The sequence below is a fragment of the Mixophyes fleayi genome, chromosome 1, assembly GCF_038048845.1.
Source record: "Mixophyes fleayi isolate aMixFle1 chromosome 1, aMixFle1.hap1, whole genome shotgun sequence".
NCBI lineage: Eukaryota > Metazoa > Chordata > Amphibia > Anura > Limnodynastidae > Mixophyes > Mixophyes fleayi.
In genome coordinates this window covers 278,083,231-278,105,004 of record NC_134402.1, presented here as the reverse complement: position 1 = coordinate 278,105,004, position 21,774 = coordinate 278,083,231, and the positions used below count along the sequence as shown (strand labels likewise).

The following is a 21,774-nucleotide window of genomic DNA, read 5'->3' as shown; positions in this document are numbered from 1 at the left end:
AAGGGAGTCAGACAGTGGACAGACATGGAACAATAGGTAGAGAGAACCCTGCCCTCGAGAGCTCACATTCTAGAGGGAGGGGTGGTGAGAGACAGTAGGACTAGCTGGGGAAAAATTTGAAATGGCAGGCGAAGGAACTGCATATTATTACATATATTTGTGTGTTCTTGCTCCACTGTTACTCTTCCCAGTGGGTGATAGGAGGAGAATATGAGGGAAAGAGTTCCTCCATATTTGCATTAATACATAGACCCCCTAAACATGCGTACAAGCTACGTGCATTTTTTTTTAAACGCAGTATGTGTCCAGGTGACGTCCGAAGATAAATCAGGTCCTTTATAATTGTTAAGCGCTCATAATATGTTGCCACTAAATAAAAGATTATAATAAGCTACTGCAGAGAGCATACCAATGTTAGCTGCATATTACTGCTGCAAAAACATAAATAAAAGATTATAGGTGAAACAAATAATTAAATTCTCACAACACTGAAGTGAAATACCTTCCCTGAATTATAAACTGTGAGAATTATAAACTTGCTCCATGAAACTTGGTGAACTGTTTGCAAAATTTATCTTCTGTGAATGGAGCTCGTACAATTTAAATAACTTCATCAGTGGCGGGTTGATTGCTGTCATATAACATAACAAACATGTTTGATTGTTGTGGATTCGAGAGATACAGCAGCTATGTAGAACACATGCAAATAAAGTTATAGCTATTTTAGGAATTTATTTTCTGCAACACAATACTCACCGAAGGAATAAGTGAATAATGTAGAAACAAATCCATATTTACTTGACTTTTGCACGTGTAATTTTCCTGGATTGTTCTGTGAAATCAAACGGAATAAAAGGATTGAAATTGCATTTTGTTGTAAAAGAAATACAAAATGCAATTGTATGCACTTGTTTTTGTGTCTGAATTACATTGATAAATTTGAAATTGGTTTGTTTGTAAAAATGTTGAATGATCAGTAGAAAATACAATATGATATTGCAGTTTCAAAGCACCAATCTTCTTTATGATGTACATGTCCTAAAGGAGGTTTCCAGTTTTTTTTAATATTGCCTAATTGATAACTGGAAACATTTTATTCATGCTTCTGCTGAATGATTAAATTATACCAGACATTTCAAACTCGCTGCCCGTGGGCTGTTTATGGCCCAAACGCATCTTTTTTGCGGCAGCGCCATGGCCCCGAAAAATAAAATTAAATACAAATAAATTTTTTAAAAAACTTATCTGACGTGGCGGCACCTGATGCCCTTCTCCCATCGCACTGAATGTTGGGCGTAATGTCATCATGCCCGACATTTGCGGTGAGGAGAGCACAGTGAGGAGCCACAAGAAGATGAGAAGAAAGCAGAAGAAAAGAAAGCAGAAGAGAATAAAGAAGGCAATAGAAAGGGAAGTGAAGAGAAGCAAAATCAGCATAGAGGGAACAGTGTGAAACAGGAGAGACTGGTGAAGGAGACAGGTGAAGGGGAGCAAAAGCAGTATGGAGGGCACAGTGTGAAACGGGAGACAGGTGAAGGGGAGCAAAAGCAACATGAAGGGCACAGTGGGAAACGGGAGACAGATGAAGGGGAGCAAACGATGCATGGAGGGCACAGTGTGAAACAGGGGAGACAGAGGAAGGGGCACAAAAGTGGCATGGAGGGCACAGTGTCAAGCATCGGGAAGAAAACATTAAACTTTATTTTTGAATTTTCTTAATAATAAATATACTATATAATTGTGACACGTTTTGCTCTGCAGAAATGCACTTATGGATTATTTGGTTCACACACGGTCTAAGTCAAGTGATTCCACAGCAGCTTAACAGACTGAAATATTAGTTTTTTGTCCTTTAACAGATTCAATTGCACTTGTCCTAAACATTTGGGATGCTGTACAGATATTTGAAATGCAGTGGATAGGCAACACTTTATTAAATCTTACTTTTCAACAGGGTTGCAGTGGAATATCAGAGTAAGACTGAACATTACTGTCAGGCGTCGTCCTGCTTCTGCCTCCAGACGGGCGCTTGCCACCTTGCAATGCCCTATTCACATGCATACGCAGAGCTTGGTATTCCGTCGCATAGCGACAAGAGGCGTTCTCCAGTTTCGATTTGCACGCGTGCCCAGGGCATCGCGTTCTGTCGCATAGCGACAAGAAACACTCTCTTCCTATCTAGTGGTTGGTTGCATTCCTCCCGTCGAAAACTGCAGCACCAATCAGGGAACACTTCCCTCTATTTAAAGATCACTCTGACTCCATTAGGGTGCCAGAGTATTTGGTCTTCAGCCTTGCTCCAGAGTTTGTTCCTGTGTATATTGCTCATTTGGATTCTGACCCCATGTCACGAACACCCCAGCCTGTCTCAGATACAGAAATCTGAACAGCTGGCTGGTGTTAGCTTAGTTAAATAACAATGAATACACCTTTTCTGTCACCACAAAGGATTTATTATGGTGTCCTTACATTCACCACTATCACTTATTAATGTTTCACACTTACATTACATACAAATGTAGAATGAGCCTCCCTGGGCTTTGTAAGTTCACAAAGAATCATGGAGAAATACACTAGATTAAATATGTTTAATCTGAAAAATATTTCCAAGGCGTATCTGCAAAAATTAATAGCAAGACATACAAAATGTTGCACAAATGAGTTTTCAGAAAATAAAATAGGAAATAAAATCAGAGTTACTACTTACTAGTTAAGACCTGATGTATGAGGAAACACATTTAAGAAGGGTGGGATATTTCAGTCTTGATAGACTCCCTCAAAAAAATGAACACTGTATTACTGATACAAAGGATTTTAAAATCATTTCTTGCTGCCGCCCCCAACCCACCTTAGGAATTTCACTTTCAATTAAGTCAGATTGATTCCCAAAATGACACAAACTCCCAAAGTAAATTATCTATCACTAAGATATATGTTTGGGCACCTCAGAGAATCTTTCACCTCTGCTCTTTCTGCCTGGCTAAGTCTAACTCCTCTGCATACACAAACTACTCAGAGAGTTTATCTGTCTCTGGACCTGGCTACTTTCAAAAGGCCATTGACACTTGCCTAGGTCAGACTCAGGTCAGTTAACCAAATACACTTTGAAAGTTTACATAAAATATTCACAGTCTTATACATGAATTCAGAAAATAACAATCAGTCATTAGATATACTATATTTTTGTCACACCCCCGCTTGTTCCTTACTTCTCCTTTGGTTCCTGAGTTTGACTTAGAGTGATTCATGGTTCTGACTTGGCTTCCTGACCATTCTCCTGCTTCTGATTTTGCTGGGATTATCTCTCTGGTTTTGACCCGGATCTGACTACCCATTGCACTGCTGCATCCAGAATTCCTTTCAGTATTCTGGTGCTCCATCACCGCTGCCTCATTACACACCTCTCCAGCTAACTGATACTGAGGGCCGCGTCCTGCACGCCACTTGCATACCTCCATGCGGGGGTCCCTGATGTAAACCAGAGGCATGTTATACTTCGCGCCTCAGTACTCACTAGCACCAACTGCTGGTAGGTGTCACCATCTTCATCCTCGTGGTTGTGACATTTACATTTTACCTTCATGCTTTAGATATTAAAATTTAAATGTAGTGCTTAACACCTATATGTCCATCTAACCATTTGTAATTAACTGTATGCTATTGTAAAATGCTTCACAAGCTAAATCATGCTTCTTTTAAACTAGGAAGGTAATTACTAGACATTGTACCATAAAGTAAAGCATTGATAAAAAGATAATCAATGTTTTCATTGCAATAATCAACTAAGAAAATGTGTAGTACTGGGAAACTTCAGACTGCTGTTGACACTCCTAAACAAACAGATATGTTTGGCAGTTATTCACACAATGATTCATAAGGTCTCTTTTCTAATGTTGAAATAAACCTCTGTTTTAAACATTGTTTCAAGGTCATTGAGCTTTGCAATTTAATGAACTTAGTTAACAAAACATTGTTATGGTGTGCTTTCTCTTTTAGAGATTTTACATATTGTAAGCAGAGGGTGCAGCTGCTGCATCCCTGTCATGCACCCATGCTACTATGGAAGGGCAGCACTAGGGTAAGGGGACAAAAAGACAGTTACTGGCCTATGAAACGCATTCATCTCAGTGATATGGGCATTTTATATTTTTCCTTCTTGCTGGAACACTGGCAATATCACATAGTGTGTTCGGGAGAAGAGAAAATATGTAATCTTAATCTCGGGGATGGCTGCAGTTGCAGAGAACATAAGACAACTTTGACAGAAAGATTACCTACCAACTGTCCTGATTTGGGTGGGACAGTCCTGATTTGAAGGCTCTGTCCTGCAAACCCGATTGGGACAACCTTGTCCAACGGTTGGGAAAGTTGTGAAGTATGCCATTCACTGCTGTTCTGTATAGCACCCAGCCATCAAAACTTTGCGCCTTTGTGGATCTGAGGATATGTATTATATACACTTATATGGACAAAAGTATTCAGACGCTTGACCATTACACCAACAGGGACTGTAATGGCATTGTATTCAAATACATATACTTTAATATGGAGTTCATTGGCAACCCGAGGGGGGTTTCCTAGTGCCTGGACACCCCCTCCAAGCCTGGGGCACTGTATTATTGAGGTGGCTGGACCCTGCCCCTGCTTTACACTTCTCTGCTTGAAAAGGGAGAGCTGCATGCAGCTAACAGTAGTGCACACACTATTGCCCATGTATATTATGGGGATAGGAAGAGTTGGAGAGCAGCCAAGCATGCTTGTCACGCCCACTGGTGGCATGATGTGGAAACCCCCCTCTACAAATCCTGTGTTTGCCCCTGGAGTTGGTCCCTCTTTTGCAGAGATAACAGCTTCCACTCTTCTTGGAAGACTTTCCACAAGATCTTGGAGTATTTCTGTGGGACTTTGTGTCCATTCATTCTGTAGAGCATTTATGAGGGCAGGAACTGATGTTGGACGAGAAGGATTTGCTTGCAATCTCCGTTCCAGTTCAACCCAAAGGTATTCGATGGGGTTGAGGTCAGGGCTCTGTGTGGGCCAGTCAACTACATCCACACCAAACTCATCAAACCATGTCTTCGTAGTCCTTACTTTGTGCACTGGGGCACAGTCATACTGGAATAGAAAAGGACCTTCTCCAAACTTTTGGCACAAAGTTGGAAGCATAGTATTGTCCAAAATGACTTGATATGCTGAAGCATTAAGATTGGACTTAATGCTTCATAAGGGGCCTAGTCTAAACCCTGAAAAACAGCCCCATACCAATATCTTTCCTCCACCATACTTCACAGGTGCCATAACGCAGTAAGGCAGATAACGTTCTCCCAGCATCCGTCAAACCCAGACTCACCCATCTTACGGCCACAGAAGCGTGATTCGTCACTCAACAGAACACATTTCCACTGCTCCACAGTCCAGTGTGGGTGTGCTGTACACCACTCCATCTGGCGCTTGGCATTGATCTTGGTGATGTGAGTCTTGCATCCCACTGCTCGGCCATGGAAACCCACTTCATTAAGCTCCCGCTGCACAGTTCTCCTCTCCCTATATTTTTTGCTGTATACACAGGAAGTAGGGTCAAATGTCTTAAACCACCTCCCCCTCACAGCAGGGGCCTCTCAGTCAACACTTTAGCTGCTAGACATACTGTCCCTGTTACCTTGATTATACAATTGAATGGCTGGACTCAATTAGCTATTTTGGCTGGATAAACATGGGGTTACAATATTACAGCAGGGAATGACACTGCACGCTTACATGAAACAATAAGACTTTTGACACATTGTATCAGCAGTTACGCAAGCTGAATATGCGATACATTTTGATACAATAACATTTATATTGATACATATTGATACATTTCCCAATGCTGTTTCAGCCAATATATTACTGTGGAGGCACATTGCATATCATTTAGAAGTTCTAACCTCATTACCTCTCAGATTATCTGTTGACCTAGCTAATTACCAAGGGCTGCCAGCTAGTTAACTCAGACATTGTTCTGATTACAAACCAAATCTAAGCTGCACCTCATAACAGTGGACAGTTGTGACAAATGGTAATTACATTAGCTAACAGAAGCAAAATGACTGCTGCTGTTCTGTTATTTTCACACAATATGGCAATATTCTTTATATTTATACTACATACAATATTGCAGGTAATAGCAAGGGCAAAATGTACCTAATAACATGAAATAATAATATACATAATACACTGATGCTCTGGTGTATATATACTTAGACTGGGCCAAGGATTAAAAAGTACATTAAACCGTGAGAAACGGGTGATGAATACAAAGTTCTGAGTCTAGTAGCACCCTGTTTCCTTACACATAACATTAGTACATTAGTTCATATACTACTTACTAGACACAATGCATGGTGTGAATATATTTGAGTCTCTCCATAAATACTAGTAAATATTACAATGCCAGCATTAATAAAAATGACAAATATAAAATCAGTACGTTAAGATAGATATGAATTAAAGTAAACTTACCGCTCATTATGGAAACTCATGTTGTCCAAATATATCTGACTCTAAGTGAAAGACTGTTGTGGGTGACAGACCTGGAGACCGCAGAAGGACGCTTATAACCGAAGATTATGCCAATGATGATGACACTACACGTGTTGAGGTAACTTTCTTTTTAAGCTTGGTGACACAATGGAGCAGGTTATCCATGTCTCCAAAAGTTAATAACACCAAGGTCTGACTTCTCTTCTGCTGCTCTTGGTGACATGTAATAAGAAAGTAAACATACTGTCAAATATTTACCAGGCACTGATAGTAGAAAGATCATCAGTCAAATCCTGATACATTCTCCATGGTGTTAGTCATTGTGGGAATAAAAGGAAGCTAACCATTTACATTGTGATTTCTACTTCTAACGTTTACAAAGTTAAAAGTTAAACACAACACCCAAAAAAAACAAGAAATTTATTTTTCAATCATTAATGTTGTGATGTATTTCTATATGCATTTATGAGTACTGATGGGCATTTAACATTATTATTATAGTTGTAGTGCTTTCGCTCATAGCTACTGGATAGATACAGAAACAAAATATATCCTATATCCCCTCTTAATGAAATTGAACATTATACATGTTGTGGATGTCGTTGCCTAGGTTTAATCCTTGATTCACAACTGTCGTTTATTCCCCACATCAACTCTATATCTAAATCATGTTACATACACCTAAAGAACATTTCCAGAATGCGCACATATCTGACACAAGACACCGCTAAAACATTAATTCATCCACTCATCATCTCCCGCATCGACTATTGCAATTCCCTCCTTACTGGTCTTCCCAAGATTAGACTTGAACCTCTACAATCTATTTTGCACGCAGCGGCTAGATTGATTTTCCTTACAAACCGTTATTCCTTTGCTAAACCACTCTGTCAGTCTCTACATTGGCTGCCTGTATTTCAATGAATCCATTATAAAATTCTTCTACTAACATACAAGGCCATCAACAAAATTGCACCGACATACATTTCCTCACTTGTCTCGAAATATCTCCCTACTCGACACCTCCGTTCTGCACATGATCTACGTCTCTCCTCCACTCTCATCACATCCTCCCATTCTCGGTTACAGGATTTTTTCCGGGCTGCACCCACTTTGTGGAATTCCCTCCCACGCACAGTAAGACTTTCCTCTAGTCTTCAAACCTTCAAGCGTTCACTGAAAACCCACCTCTTCAGACAAGGTTATGATATTCCTCAACCATCATCTTAATTTCCCTAGATTACCCTATTACCATCCTCTACACTGCTAACGCAAGACAACAACCCTCTGACCAACATTGCCACAAACACAGCACACAATACTTTTACCTTTGCAGTCTGGCTGGTCCATTGTGCAATATGATGTAGCACATGCCCTTGTGTTTCTAACTCCCATTGTCCCATAGATTGTAAGCTTTCGAGCAGGGTTCTCTTACCTCTCTGTCTGTATGTATTACCCAGGATTGTCTTATCAATGTTTGTTCCCAATTGTAAAGCGCTACGGAATTTGCTGGCGCTATATAAATAAATGTTGATGATGATGATGATGATGGATGCAGATGTGTGACAATCCCTATTCTATATTTTTTTTAAAATAACTTTTAGTGGCAAAACCAGCTGACGATCTCACCTGCTGATCTTGTTCTGTGCAACCATACTTGCATGACCTTGTGAGGTTTCAGGAATTGAAGTCATCTGAGAACCAAAGGGCTCCTCCTATTAGGTTAATGGGGCTGAATTTTTTTTTTTAAAGGTGACTTACAGATACACCTGGTGGTTTGAAAGTTCTAACCACAAACAAAAGGTGTAATAAATTATTTGCTATGGGGCAGAGCTTATTTATATTTGGTTGAGGTTGCCATGTTTTATCCTTCTATAGGGATAGCACCCTAAATGTGAAAAGTCACATTTTATTGTGGAGTGTATTTACCCCGTCCAATAATTCAAAATAAAAAAAATTGCTTATGTAATTAAAGTAACAATGAATTTCTTTATGATATATTCCACACATAGGGAATTCTCTCTAACATTAGAGAGATTTATAGTCTACAATTTCCGTGAATAAATCTCAAAATGAGGGTTATATGGTGGCCCCATACTCGTTCTCTGTATTTGTTAATAATAGTCCTCATGAAAACTGAAATAATTATAATTTTAATGAACTCAACAAAAGGAAGATCAATAGCAGATGACAACAAAGCCTGCTGTACGCTTTACACACCCTCCGAATGTGGGACGTTGTTGTACAGTGATTGAATGTCAGTAGGGACAGGGAAATATTTTTCATTACATCTTTAATTTTAATAATTGAATAAAAAAATTGGGTGGCACTACTTAGTTTGTGAAATTCTGAGCCCTAATTGTTGTCAAAAGCAATCAATGAAATGAATTCAGGGGGAGTAGATACATTTTTAAGATTTTTTGTTAATAAGTAACAGGTATACGTGGTAATTTGTTAATTAAGAACTCTCTATGACTTTAGAAATGATCCCTCCATCCACAGCTTTTGTAACATATTATTCCAAGTCAATTTTGAAACTATTGTTAGGGTCTTGACTTTGGCCTATAGTAGATAACTGTTCTAAAACTTCACTCATATAATCTAACCTATTCCACAGCACAGTGGCTCCACCTTTATTTACCCTTTTCACAATAAAGGAATCTCTTCCTAAGTTTCGACATGACAACATTCCATTAAGATGCATATTCATTTTAACTCTTGTACTTGCAGCTTCAGAGTTATAAAGTTCTACTTATATTAGAGTTAAAATTACTTTTACTTGTCAGTTGTTACAAAAAAATCTTGATTACACGTGAATTATTTGTAATTTGTGAATTAGTAACAAATTTACTTGTACTTCAGTACTTAAGTACTTAACTCAACCTTTTGTTCAAAGCTTGCAATGTATTCTGGTAATCCTTACCAGTTACTTATGTTATTCTGAACAATAGATTTCTCTCTAATTTTCACTTGGTAGCTCTGGTAGTCTGATGATAGCGTCCCTGGGGTTCCCTTTTTCACTCTTTGAATCTTCTTATACTAGTGTTGGTTGTTCGAGTTGAGTCCATTATATCAAAAGAAGTCAAGGGGATTGAATTCTGGATAAGAGGGATGTGGAATACATATCCTTTTATATCTAGTACAATATGAGGAATTGTAGTTCACTCTATTTGTTGAATATTCTGTACAACTCCCACACCCACAATTTAGAGCATTGCTCTATATGCCGCAGTATACAGTACTACTGCATTGTTTAAGTGCTGGCTGCTTCTGATTGCATGAACTCCAAGTGCTTGTCAAAGTGCCCTAGTAACCTGATCTTGACTGTCTGTATCCGGCGAGTCCCATGTCTTTTGGCTTATAGACAGTGTCACAGAATGTGATGAGTAAAGTAGTCTCCATACCTGAGGTGGAGGTTTGAGTGCCCTAATTTATTATACAATTAGGGAGCCAAAACTTCCACTTATATTAGAATAGAGTGGATCACTCCAACTGGTCTCTCGGCTTGCAGTGCTTTACAATAGTTAATTTCTGCAGACAGTGAGAGCCATCCATGAGAATGTATAAAGATGCTAGTAGATTACCTCTCAATTGAAAAAAGAGTAGCTATCGAGCACCCCGTTGCAGAAAGTGCTCTAGAAGGTTACCCAGTTGCCCCTGCCCCCAGTAACAACCCTATACACACATGGACTGATTCATTAAGTAACTTAAAGCTTGACACATGCCGTATTTTGTGTACAATAGCTCTGCTCATACTCAGAAAAGGACTATACACCAGTGAACGCAAGTGCATACAATTTATCTTTGAACGCAAAGGACACTTCTAACTATCTACCATTTCATGGGTGTAACAGGGGCGTATGTTTAGTTTAGTAAATATACCCCTAAGTCTCGGAAACTTGTTGGTCAAAAAGTACCTTTGTTACACTTGCTTGCCACAACCCAAAGTAAAATGCGTGAGATGTACTGCCAAATATATTATCTGACGGCTTCTCATCATGGGTGATCCTTTAAACTATTCCCATTCTGGGGCATGCAAAACTTGGTGTTGGCATGTGTGGTAGTTGCAGGTGGTGGTGTTAATGCATATGGCAGTAGCAAGTAGTGATGATACATTGTGTGGCAGGCTTGTGATGTTGGTATTAGTGTGTCGCAGCAGTATGCAGTGATGTTGATGTCACAATCAAACATCCAATAATAATATCTGCCTATAACTTCTCCTCAGCTCCTGATCATGTGCTTAAGGCCCCAAGCTATATTTCACCATGCAGGAAAACAGTAATAGTAATTGCTGATGGAATTGTTATTGCCCTCTAAATTACCATAAATATAATAAATAAATACATATATAAATAATTTCTGGTTAAGATGACCTGATATACTAAGATGGAGACATGGAGGCCTCTCTACTTGTCAATCAAATTTAAAAAGAAGAGACATAAGCAAAGATTTGTATTCTTTTTATTTTTTCCTCTCTTTCAGGTTCAGGTCCTAAGGTAACTAAAGCAACACTCAAATGATTTTATGGTCTATTTGCTGCATATACACTCTAGGACAGATCTAGAGAATGATCTAAACCCTAACTGTACATTACAATTCAACCCTGACCCCCAAACTAACTGGTTTCTCGAAACCAAATTACCAAATGAACACTATGGTCCACACTGTGATGATCCACAGATCAAGGTGGACTCTGTGGTCTAACCTTGAGGCAGGCACCGTGGCTCCTGGTACATATTTCAAAGATGTTCTCTGGTGCAGAACATTTCGCTGACACAGACCTCCACCATTAGATGTGACGCCAGCTTCACCCTAAAACAAATCTAGTCCCAGCTCCAAGTAGGGCTCTATAGTTCACACCTCAAGGCAGCTCTAAATAATGTATAATAAATTGCTACTCTGCTCAAGACTCAACTCCGAGTATGATGCTGAGTGGAGAATAATAATAAATGAAGGACGATGTCTTGATCCATGAAAATCTGCTTCACTAGGGATGGTTTATCCACTGAGGACTGAAGAATGATGCTTTGCAAATCTATCTGGTCCTTTCTCAGTTTCAAAATTCACGAGCAGAGAAAATCATGACCCCCAACACTATTTTTCATGCATTTTGTTAATAAAAGCATTTTTTCATAGAACTACCATATGGAGTTTGTTTGTTTCTACCATATTGTTTCTAGACCCTTTTTTGCCAGAAAGGAGAGGGGTTGTTCAGTGCTGTTGAGGATGGTATGTAATTTGTGCAACACAACCAGCAGCTACACAAAGGGCATGTAACCCTTTTGGGCTTGTAGTTACAAATGTTTACTCTTTTTTGCTACAAACGCCAACAGACTATCACTTGCTACAGAGCTTATTATTAATTTCCTAATACCAGAAAAGGAAACTCTGTGCTTGCACAACTATCAGTGTAAATAAACGAAAATGTGCATGAACATAGGTCCTATGAAACAGTGCTGTCCAATCCAATTATTAAGGGCTTAAATTTGTTTAGAATTTTGATTAGAAACTAAACAGATCACCATATAAAGAGTGGGACCCTGAAATTTTGTCTAGTATCTGGGTAAGAATAAGTGATAAGTGCAAGTTTTCTCTAATTTTTTGCAAAATTGCAATGTTTAGCTGCAAATTACAATGTTGTCTGTGATAGCTCAAGTTTCTAACTACAAGAACCTCTGCCAGTAGCAATAGGTATCTGTCAAGGTGAAAGGGGGCAAAATCTGAAAAATGGGCACCTGAGGTGCAAAATCTTTACGCACCTTTTTTAGTAAAATAGTGAATATAAGAAACCGACTTATTGTAAAATAAAATCTGAAAGGTTATGGTTGTCTTCTGCAAGTGATGCTGCAATTTAGGACACAAAAAGAGTATTACTTTGTGGTAAGTTAATTTAATGTAGCATCCATGTTCAATGTGTGTGTTAGAGAATTAATATATAAAACACATGCAAATGGGAAACTGTATCTAGTGCTTTAAAAATGTCCAGATTTTTAGGGTTGTCCAAATGGTAGGTTTCAGACATCACCATGACAATCAGGCTGCTATTGTGGACACCATCATCACCATGCAACCAGTTACTGCTCTCACTGTCCACTTTTGTGCCACATTTCTCTGTCACATCAACATATGGTTTTATTTGTTCAAACTGAATTTCACTTTGTTTATTGCTTAAACCACATAAGATTTTGTTTAGTGGTAATCTGGAGACTACTCTTCATAGGTTCCCCACAATAGCAAGCATGCTGTTATGTGTAGAGATCACTAAACACCACCAAGAGTGAGAAAATAAACTAATTGGGGACAATGTGAGGAGGTGATATTTCACTCTAAATGGGGATAACCTGTGAAGAGGAGGGGGCATTTTGGTGTTAAGTTAGGAACAGGAAGGTAAGTGCCTTTATATGTGGAGGGTAAGTGACTTATGAAAGAGACTGGGAAGTCTTGATAATAATTGTGAGCACATGCCTATACATGTTGGATATCTGAGTTTTTGTGGTTGGCATGAAGTGCTTATACTTAACACATACTTGTGCAAAGAGCTGTAGATGTAAATGGAAAACATGTGTGTGGCATATGTCTGATGCATGCAATATTTACTTTTTTTGCCATAAAGTTCACTCTAAGGACCCTGATGTCCCTGAGGAAAGTACTATACTGAAACATTGGAATGGATTAAACATGCCCTTTTGATACAAACTACAATTTGTCTTAAATCCTTGAGTGCCGCCTCTCCTGGAATCTATTTATTGTACTATCCATACAAGTGAAGTACCGAGGAAGGCAACAGGGTAATGTACACATGTTATTTATGAGTGGCAAGCACCTGGATACTATATATAGATATAGATATATATATATATATATATATATATATATATATATATATATATATATATATATATATATATATATATATATATATATATATATATATATATATGTGTGTGTGTGTGTGTGTGTATATGTGTGAATATATATATATATATATATATATATATATACACACACAAAGTATATATGTATTTATACTATGTCACCATGCAATACTCGACCACATAATGCACAGGTGCAGAAAACATAGCCAGTCTTGTTAGAGTGAATAATAAAAAAAAGGTTAGGCTAAATATAATGGTAACGCACACACTGCCACACATATTTACATAAGCGCACACACAGACACTGTGGGTGCTGGTTTGTGTTCCCTTCCTGCATCACGTCTGTGCCCTGGTATCTGCACTTTGTAGTAATTGTTGTAATTATGCAATGCTGCTTACATTCAGTACAGTCTGCCTTTCCCTGTGTCACAGTTGGTTCCTTTATTTGTAAATGTAAAGATTTACAGAGTTACTGAAGTAACTCTGCAGCTTTGCACTAGTTTTAATAACCAGTTTTGCAATAATATAATGTACTACCTAGTCTTTACCCAGGATTTAAAGGGTGTACTTGCAGATGTGGTATGCTAGAGTGAAGTTTATAGAGCAATGGCTATGGAAATGCCTAATAGAGGTGATTTTATTAAATAAATACGTCACTGCAATTTCCCATCTTAGTAATGAAAATCTGCCTGTCCATTGAGCAATTGCCTGCATTCAGGCTCTCCTGTAGTCCACGAGGAAACTCTGAAGCTGAGATACCCCCGAGTTGTTATACTTTATATACATACATGATATAACCAGCATTAAAAGCACAACAAGAAATATAAATAAGGTAAAAGTTACACCTGTGACTACCAAGTAGATTACAACTAAAAGCCTGCAACTATCAGAAATGCATGACAGGTGTAACATGCAGCTGATAAGACACTTCCTGAGAGTTTAACTTCTTCATATCTCATACCACACCCATCATGATTGATATATATATTTATTATATCATATTATCACTGGTATCTTTTTAGCACAATGTAGTGTCTCTCCAAGCTTTCACAAGCTTTCAATGCCCTTGCTCATTGCTCTTAGGGGATAACATTGGAAGCAGTCAGTAAGATCTACTTGACAGCTACAGGGCTCTGATTTGACAACAATTTCAAGCAGAATACAATAAAAAGAGTTTAATGTCCAACACACTTTACAAATTAGAACACATGCTGTCTCCTCTTTAAGTATCAAGAGCGTGGCAGATGCTAAGTACATAGTAGTGGGAGCTGTCAGACACTATTCAACAGATTGAAAGTCCAACCATACACTAGCTACCAGATGGGAGGCCATGTCATACACTAGCCACCAGATTGCAGGCCTGCTTTTTTTTGTATAGTATTCACTAGAATGTGTTCTGCTTGTATGCTAGTTACCAGTAAGGACTGTATTATGATCGCTGTAATGAGAGTGGGACAGTAGGGGGCACTGCATAGCATAATTTCTGATGGTAGTCTTAGCAACAAATGTTTTCACACGTACAGGATTTTTATGTACCACACAAAACACATATGGTTTGATCACATCTCCTATTTTTAGCAATTTGCATGGTAATTTGCAAGTCACCTAACCTACTAAAGGCAAATCTGCATATAAATCTACATTTTTGCAGACCTCCAAAAAAGTCACCATATGTCGCATAATCTGAGAAATCATTGATTTCTACACTGTAAAGATTAAAGCAGAGGGAGTCTAGTAAAGAGTAATTCTCTATGAAGATCTCCAAAAATGATCTCACTGGTTTCAGAGTATTGATATTGCAAGAACAGAAGTGAGATGAGTGAAGTTTTTGATTCATTTCTATTGTCTGTGAATCTCAATGGATGAAAAACCACAAAGTAATGCATTGCCAAGTGAAATGGATGAGAAAATACAAAGTTAAATAAATCAGAATTTATATATGAGGAGCCACAGATTCTGCAATGCTGTAAAGTCAGCAATACACAAACAGAACATAATACAAATAAATATAGGAGCAAGAGAACAAAAGCATAATACAATACTTACAGCATAAAGAAACATTTACAGGAGAACAAGGAGATGAGGACAGGAGACGGGAGGTAGAAGTCCCTGCTTCTGAGAGATAACTTACAAGAGGGGAGAGGAAACAAATGGAGATAATGGGGTTGGTGGAAAACAAGTGGAAAGGGCAGGTGGAGAGTGAGGAGGATGATATCCTACGGATGGGGTGGGGTAGACAAGCGGGAAGAGGTGATTTTTTTTTTATTTCAAATCTCCAGGTACTTCAGTTAATTTACTAATATTTATATATTGTTGCTTTTTTTTAATAAACTTACAGTGGTAATATAATTGTAAATAAATTATTATTAATAAATTAATAATAAAATATAAAGTTAAAAAAGGCAAAATACTATTGTGGAACTACAAGCACCAACATGTCTTGTCAACCAATAGCATTGCATTAATTTGCCACCAGCCTCATTGTTTAAAGGTCAGTACTTGCTCCACCAATCACACAGGACCAGTATTTAAGCATTGCTTGTGAGTGGCTGAGCTTTTCCCAGTCATTTGTTCATTCATTCATTCAGGTTTTCTGAAGTTGTAACAAGTGCATAAAAGGAAAGTGATGTTTATTGGTTTCCATGTACATAAAATACAATTGAATGTATTCTAATTCCAAACAAAAAGCCCAATATGTATCAACGCAATATAAAATGTGCTTAATCCTGAATAACAAGTGAAAAAAAATATTCTGAATGTAGTGCAGAATGCTTAAATGGGGGTGGTTATATGGTGCAAATCACCTTTGGTCTTACGGGACTAAGGATTAAAGTAAAAAAGTAATGATCAAGAATTCCTAACCTGTAAAGGTTCTCTGTAGACTGCAGTTAACTAGATTAACTAGAATCATTTTGGGTTTATTGGTTAGAACTCACATATACTTTCATGAATTCAGGTTTTTAAAGCCTGGTATGTGCCCTGTATGTCTGTTACTTAAAAAAAGATAGTATTAACACAAGGATCTATACTCATACACTTTCTAGCAAGTGTTTTGGATTCAATTTGCATCAATTTCAAAGTTTCCTGTAGGGGTTCTATGGGAGCAGTCATTAGGTTCATAACACATAGTACACTATTCTGAAGGGTTTACACTTTAACAATTAGTTAGAAGCAAGGACAAAATGCAAAGTGCTGCTTTTTAAAAAATCCTCTAGTTACTTCAGTTGATTTACTAATATTTATATATTATTTTTTTTGCTATTTTGCAATCACTATAAATATACAATGGTAATATGATTTCAACTTCACCATTGGGAAAAATCAACTGCCCTTGTATGTTTTGTATTTGTTTGTCAAGTGACTATAGTAAACATAGAGATCTATTTTATTGTCTAGAAATTATTTTTAAAACTTAAAGAGGAACCCTCCTGTAACCTTAAATGGTTAAGGATTAAAATAAAAGAATAAATAACAGTAGCATTTAGTGATGGGGAACACCCCTTATCCCCATTTTGCCTTTGTTTTTAAAACCATTATCATGCTGCCGTGTTGGTTTTAGGAAGTATTTTGCTTTTGTATTTGGATTCCATCCAAAAATGTACATTTGCTGAAAAATGGTTAAAAAAACCCCATTAAAATAATGTCATTTTTATCCTACACCAGTATTTATATCATTTCCATTCATTTACAGTGTATATTATAATGACACCTTACAGTTAGCAATGTTATGAGCAGTACTGAGCTAGCTGTCTAACAATGTTGCCTACACTCAATATTAAATATATTTCAGTAACAGGTCATTGGAAAACAAATAAGCTTGTTCTCTTCATTGCGTGATTGACCTGACATTTGTTGCTTCTTCTCTTTAGACCAAGGGCCTGATTCATTAAGGCACTCTACATGAAAATAAGCAAATAAATCAGGCATATGCTCCTCCGCATTCAACAAGGAGCGGATGTAAAGATACGTCTGTTAATGATTACGGGTCTAGGTCTGCTTTACTCTAACAGACAATACACTGCAGGATACGTCCTATACATATGTGGAATATAAAGTCACAAAGGAATGCACAGAATTTTTTGTTTATTAATGTCACCTGATAATAATATAGTCATTAATGACAAAACATAAAAACATTGGAAAAAGATTTCTTTTTTCTTTCACTTTTTCATTTAAAAAAATACATTTATTAGCATGTTAGGAATATCTACTGTACATAAAATGCATTTTTACAGTTGCTTCTCATTGCGCATACATGTTCTATGCATATACGACCGTCATCACTAGTAATCAGCACTTACACCAAACCTGGAGCTGGTGCAAGTGATACAACTGTAAAACACGTGCCTTAAACTGGGTACACACTACAAAAACTTTAGACCAATCTGTTATCACTAACCATTGTATAAACGACTGAACCTGCCGATTCAGGTGTACACACTATACCCAATTACCTTCAGATCTCTGCTCTTCTTCTGTCATAACCATCAGTGTGAAGATACCGGGTTTATCTGGCCCAGTGCTACCCAGTACCTTCTAGGATTCGTATGGTCACTCAGGCAAAATGCAGTTATAAACATACAACAGTATATTTATTGTCATACAAATCACACTACAATATTATGTACACACAGTAAATAAATGCCAGGCTGATTTACCACATCATCTGTCCCTTACCCCAATAACTTAAGGAGATATAGTCACCTGCTGTCCAGACTTCATGACCCATGGATCCCTCTCAGCTGCATATATAGACTTGAGTTAGAAAACGACAATTCAAAACTCCATCTTGCACCTTCCTGAATGAAATCCAAGCATGAACACCCCTCCCCCCTGGAGTTGTTCCTTATATATCACAGGTCTAATTTCCACAGTCTTTCCCCTCCCTGGACAAACCCCTGCATCTATTCTACTTCCCCATTGGCCAGTGCAGGACTAGGGGGTTTGGACAGGGCAGTGGAGATGAGATGTCCTTTCACAGAAGCCCCCTGCTGGGATGCAGACAGAACGTCTGGACTAGTCCTAAGGAGAACAATTGATGCTTAATTGGCTTCCCCTACTTCCAAGGATAAGGTAGCAGTGAGCCCCTCCTAAAATTAACCCCTTACACTACTTTGTGATGTCACAGGGTCCCCAGCTGTTCCATGCTTCCTGTAGAGGAAGGAGGGGGGAGAATGAATGCAGCTCAAGCCCTCTCACCTGTATCCTAGACACCACCTGATCTTTACCCATAACCCTCCTGGCTTCAGTTTAAGGACAATGAATAACATTACTTCAAGTCATCAATATATAATACAAAATATACATATTTAAATTGAATTACAATGTCCCCTTAACCACATGTAATTGGACAATGCAGTTGTAGTCTGATGAGCTGGGGAAACAAAAGAAGGGCTATACAAAGTATTTGCTATAATTCACATATCATACTCGTTTTGTCACATTCCTCCCCTACTTTTTTAGCCCTTGTTTCCCAGTGGCTCCCTAGCCCCAAGTAATCATTTCTTCCAAGTCCAAAGTTTCTGGCCTGCTGTGGTTTCTCCTGGGTCTGATGGCAAGGTAGACAGCAGTACACAGTTCCTCAATCTCCCACCAGGGTCCCATGGCTGCAGGCATATCTTCCCACTCAGCTGGAGTGGGGGTTTATGCTGCCCTGTGTCATAAGATGAGACAACAATAAAACTGGGCCACTCCTGTGCACACATCCATGGTAGGAGAGTTGTAGTCCAACATCCCTTGTGTGCCTTATCCACCCTTAATTGCCCAACTGCAAATAGTCCCTTGGCCTGTCCTCTGTTTCTGGAGACCATGCTCCCCTCCCCCACATATTCAAGTGAAAACTGCCAAGTGGCAGGCAAACTTTCTGGCTCCTTGTCCGTTTGTTTCTGGCAAAGATCCAATCCCCCCTCCCCCAAACACTCAAGGGACAACTGCCCAGTGGCAGGCAAGCGTGGGGGCTCCATTAATTCTTTGCTTATGGGGAATCCTCTGTCCCCCTCCCAAACCACATGTGGGTGCCCCTGTAAGTATGTTTGTGTGCATCTCCCCTCCCCTGCTACCACATCCAACTGTTGCACTACTTCCCTCGCCTCTGGCGCATCGGGGTAGTGTGAATCCTCATTGGACACAGACTTGTCCTCCTGGCAGCAAAGCAAAGTGGATGGTCCAGTGCAGGCCTCTGGTATTGGGTCCTGGATTCCCAGATTTGGAGCCGGAGTGCGATGCATCAAAGCTGGTGGGGCTGGTGAATCTTGCTGTACTGGTGCCCTCTCAGACACCCACTCAGTCAACATCTCCTCATCTGCCAATTCTGCATAGGGGAAGGCATAAGTGTAATTTTCCCAGGGCCCCATGGTAGTGGCCTCTGACATGACAATTCCTTTATCCTCTCCCATTAATTCTGTCCTACAGTCTGTAAACATGATTTCTGCTGAGATCATATGTTGCGCAAGTTTATGATTCTCTTCTGTCACAATTGGGTAAAGCTGTACATCACTTGCCCCGGAGAGCACACATGCGGTATCCTGCGTTACTTCATTAAACAAATTCTTTTCAGGCACAACAGGGATGGATAACTGGTCTTTTCTGTAATTCTGTTCTAACTCAGACACAGTCTCAGGTTCCAATAACACTGGCAAATTATCAGAAGATGCTACTACATGGTACTTACTTGGTAGCTCTTTTCCATCCAAGTCACCAAATGGGAGAATTTCTCCTAATCCTTTCTGAGTAGTCAGAGGTACAACATCCTCACCAAGCAGTTCTTCTCCAGTCTCCCCCAAGATAGTAGCTTGGGCAACTGTATTTAATCCACTGGGATGGACCTCCCCCTGATTAACAGACTGAGCAGCCATCTTTTTAGAGTGTGATAAAAGATATTCCAATTGGCATTTTTCAGTATTCACTCGATAACACTGATCCTGCCACATTTCAGTGTCCGTAAATCCTTGCCGCCATACCTCATCCTCTGCTTCTTCAAAACTCTGTTGCAGACATTGCATTTGTTCCCAGAGAGGTATGTGGGGACCTAAAGTGAGCATCCATTTTCTATAAACACTAAAGGCATTGACGGGATTCTCCTGATCTTTTAACAAACGTTTCAGGATATCCATGTGTGTGCTGTACAGGTAAGGTACACCCCGGATCTGGCATTCCACTATCAGCTCCTCCATACTCATTGTCTCTAGTGGATCTGTAGAATCTGCTAATGGGACAGATTCTATTAATACATTTGCAGGGGATTCATCAGGCATGTCCCTGTGCTGTAATAGTCCATTTACGTCTTGTTTGTACTGCTGATTATTGTTGTATCTGGATTCTCCCTTGGCCAGATTCTGCATAGTACAAATAACTTCATGTGTAAAATCATCCCATGCTGGTTCATCCTGAAAATTACAGGCACTTGCCTCCTCTTTCAACATTAGGAACACATCCAACAGGTTCTCCAATTTCTCCTGTAGACTGGCTCCTTCCCACATAATAATCTTTGGGCACTCCTCATCCCAATAATCCAAAATGTGCTGCATTGTGGTGGGGTGGTGCAACACATCCATATCCCCATCCTGCAGACACTCCCACAGTCCTTCATCCCAGTACACCTTTCTCCTGGTTGTACTGGACTGCTTCATCCCTTCCTTTGGGAACTTTTTCAACACTGGGCTGTGATCTGCTCTCTTGTTCCTAGAGCTCACACCCATTTTACTTCCAGGGATCACCTCACTGTGATTTCCTCTCTTTGAGACACGGTTCCATCTTCCGCTCTCCTCTGGCGGGGTGCGCTTCCCCTTATCAAATCGGCACTTAGACGGCATCTTCCCTCGCCTAAAGCCCACAACGCTTTTCGTGACACTTTCTACCTTAAAGCCTTTAGGAGTAAGTTCAGGATAATGTGGTAACTGGTTTCTAGTGCTAACTGCTTTGCAGAGCCCTGGAATGTATCACGATACAGTTCCCCTGCAGCTCTACCCAGATAGGACCTGGGACTGAGTGACCCCACTGCTTGCCACCAAAAATGTGAAGATACCGGGTTTATCTGGCCCAGTGCTACCCAGTACCTTCTAGGATTCGTATGGTCACTCAGGCAAAATGCAGTTATAAACATACAACAGTATATTTATTGTCATACAAATCACACTACAATATTATGTACACACAGTAAATAAATGCCAGGCTGATTTACCACATCATCTGTCCCTTACCCCAATAACTTAAGGAGATATAGTCACCTGCTGTCCAGACTTCATGACCCATGGATCCCTCTCAGCTGCATATATAGACTTGAGTTAGAAAACGACAATTCAAAACTCCATCTTGCACCTTCCTGAATGAAATCCAAGCATGAACACCCCTCCCCCCTGGAGTTGTTCCTTATATATCA

The 21,774-nt window shown here is 39.2% G+C and overlaps 1 protein-coding gene across 2 annotated transcripts in view; it reads right to left on the bottom strand.

Moving 5' to 3' along the window:
- The window catches only part of LOC142154032 (stimulated by retinoic acid gene 6 protein-like), a 68,358-nt gene extending 61,623 nt beyond the window's left edge, over nt 1-6,735 (bottom strand). For both annotated transcript variants that reach the window (XM_075210916.1, XM_075210915.1), the window contains exons 1-2: nt 6,502-6,735; nt 757-832 (exon numbers count right to left, since the gene is read on the bottom strand). In XM_075210916.1, the coding sequence (XP_075067017.1) occupies nt 757-832; nt 6,502-6,521 (96 nt within the window). In that variant the 5' untranslated portion in view covers nt 6,522-6,735. The remainder of the gene's footprint in view (nt 1-756; nt 833-6,501) is intronic.
- Nucleotides 6,736-21,774: the final 15,039 nt, after the last annotated feature.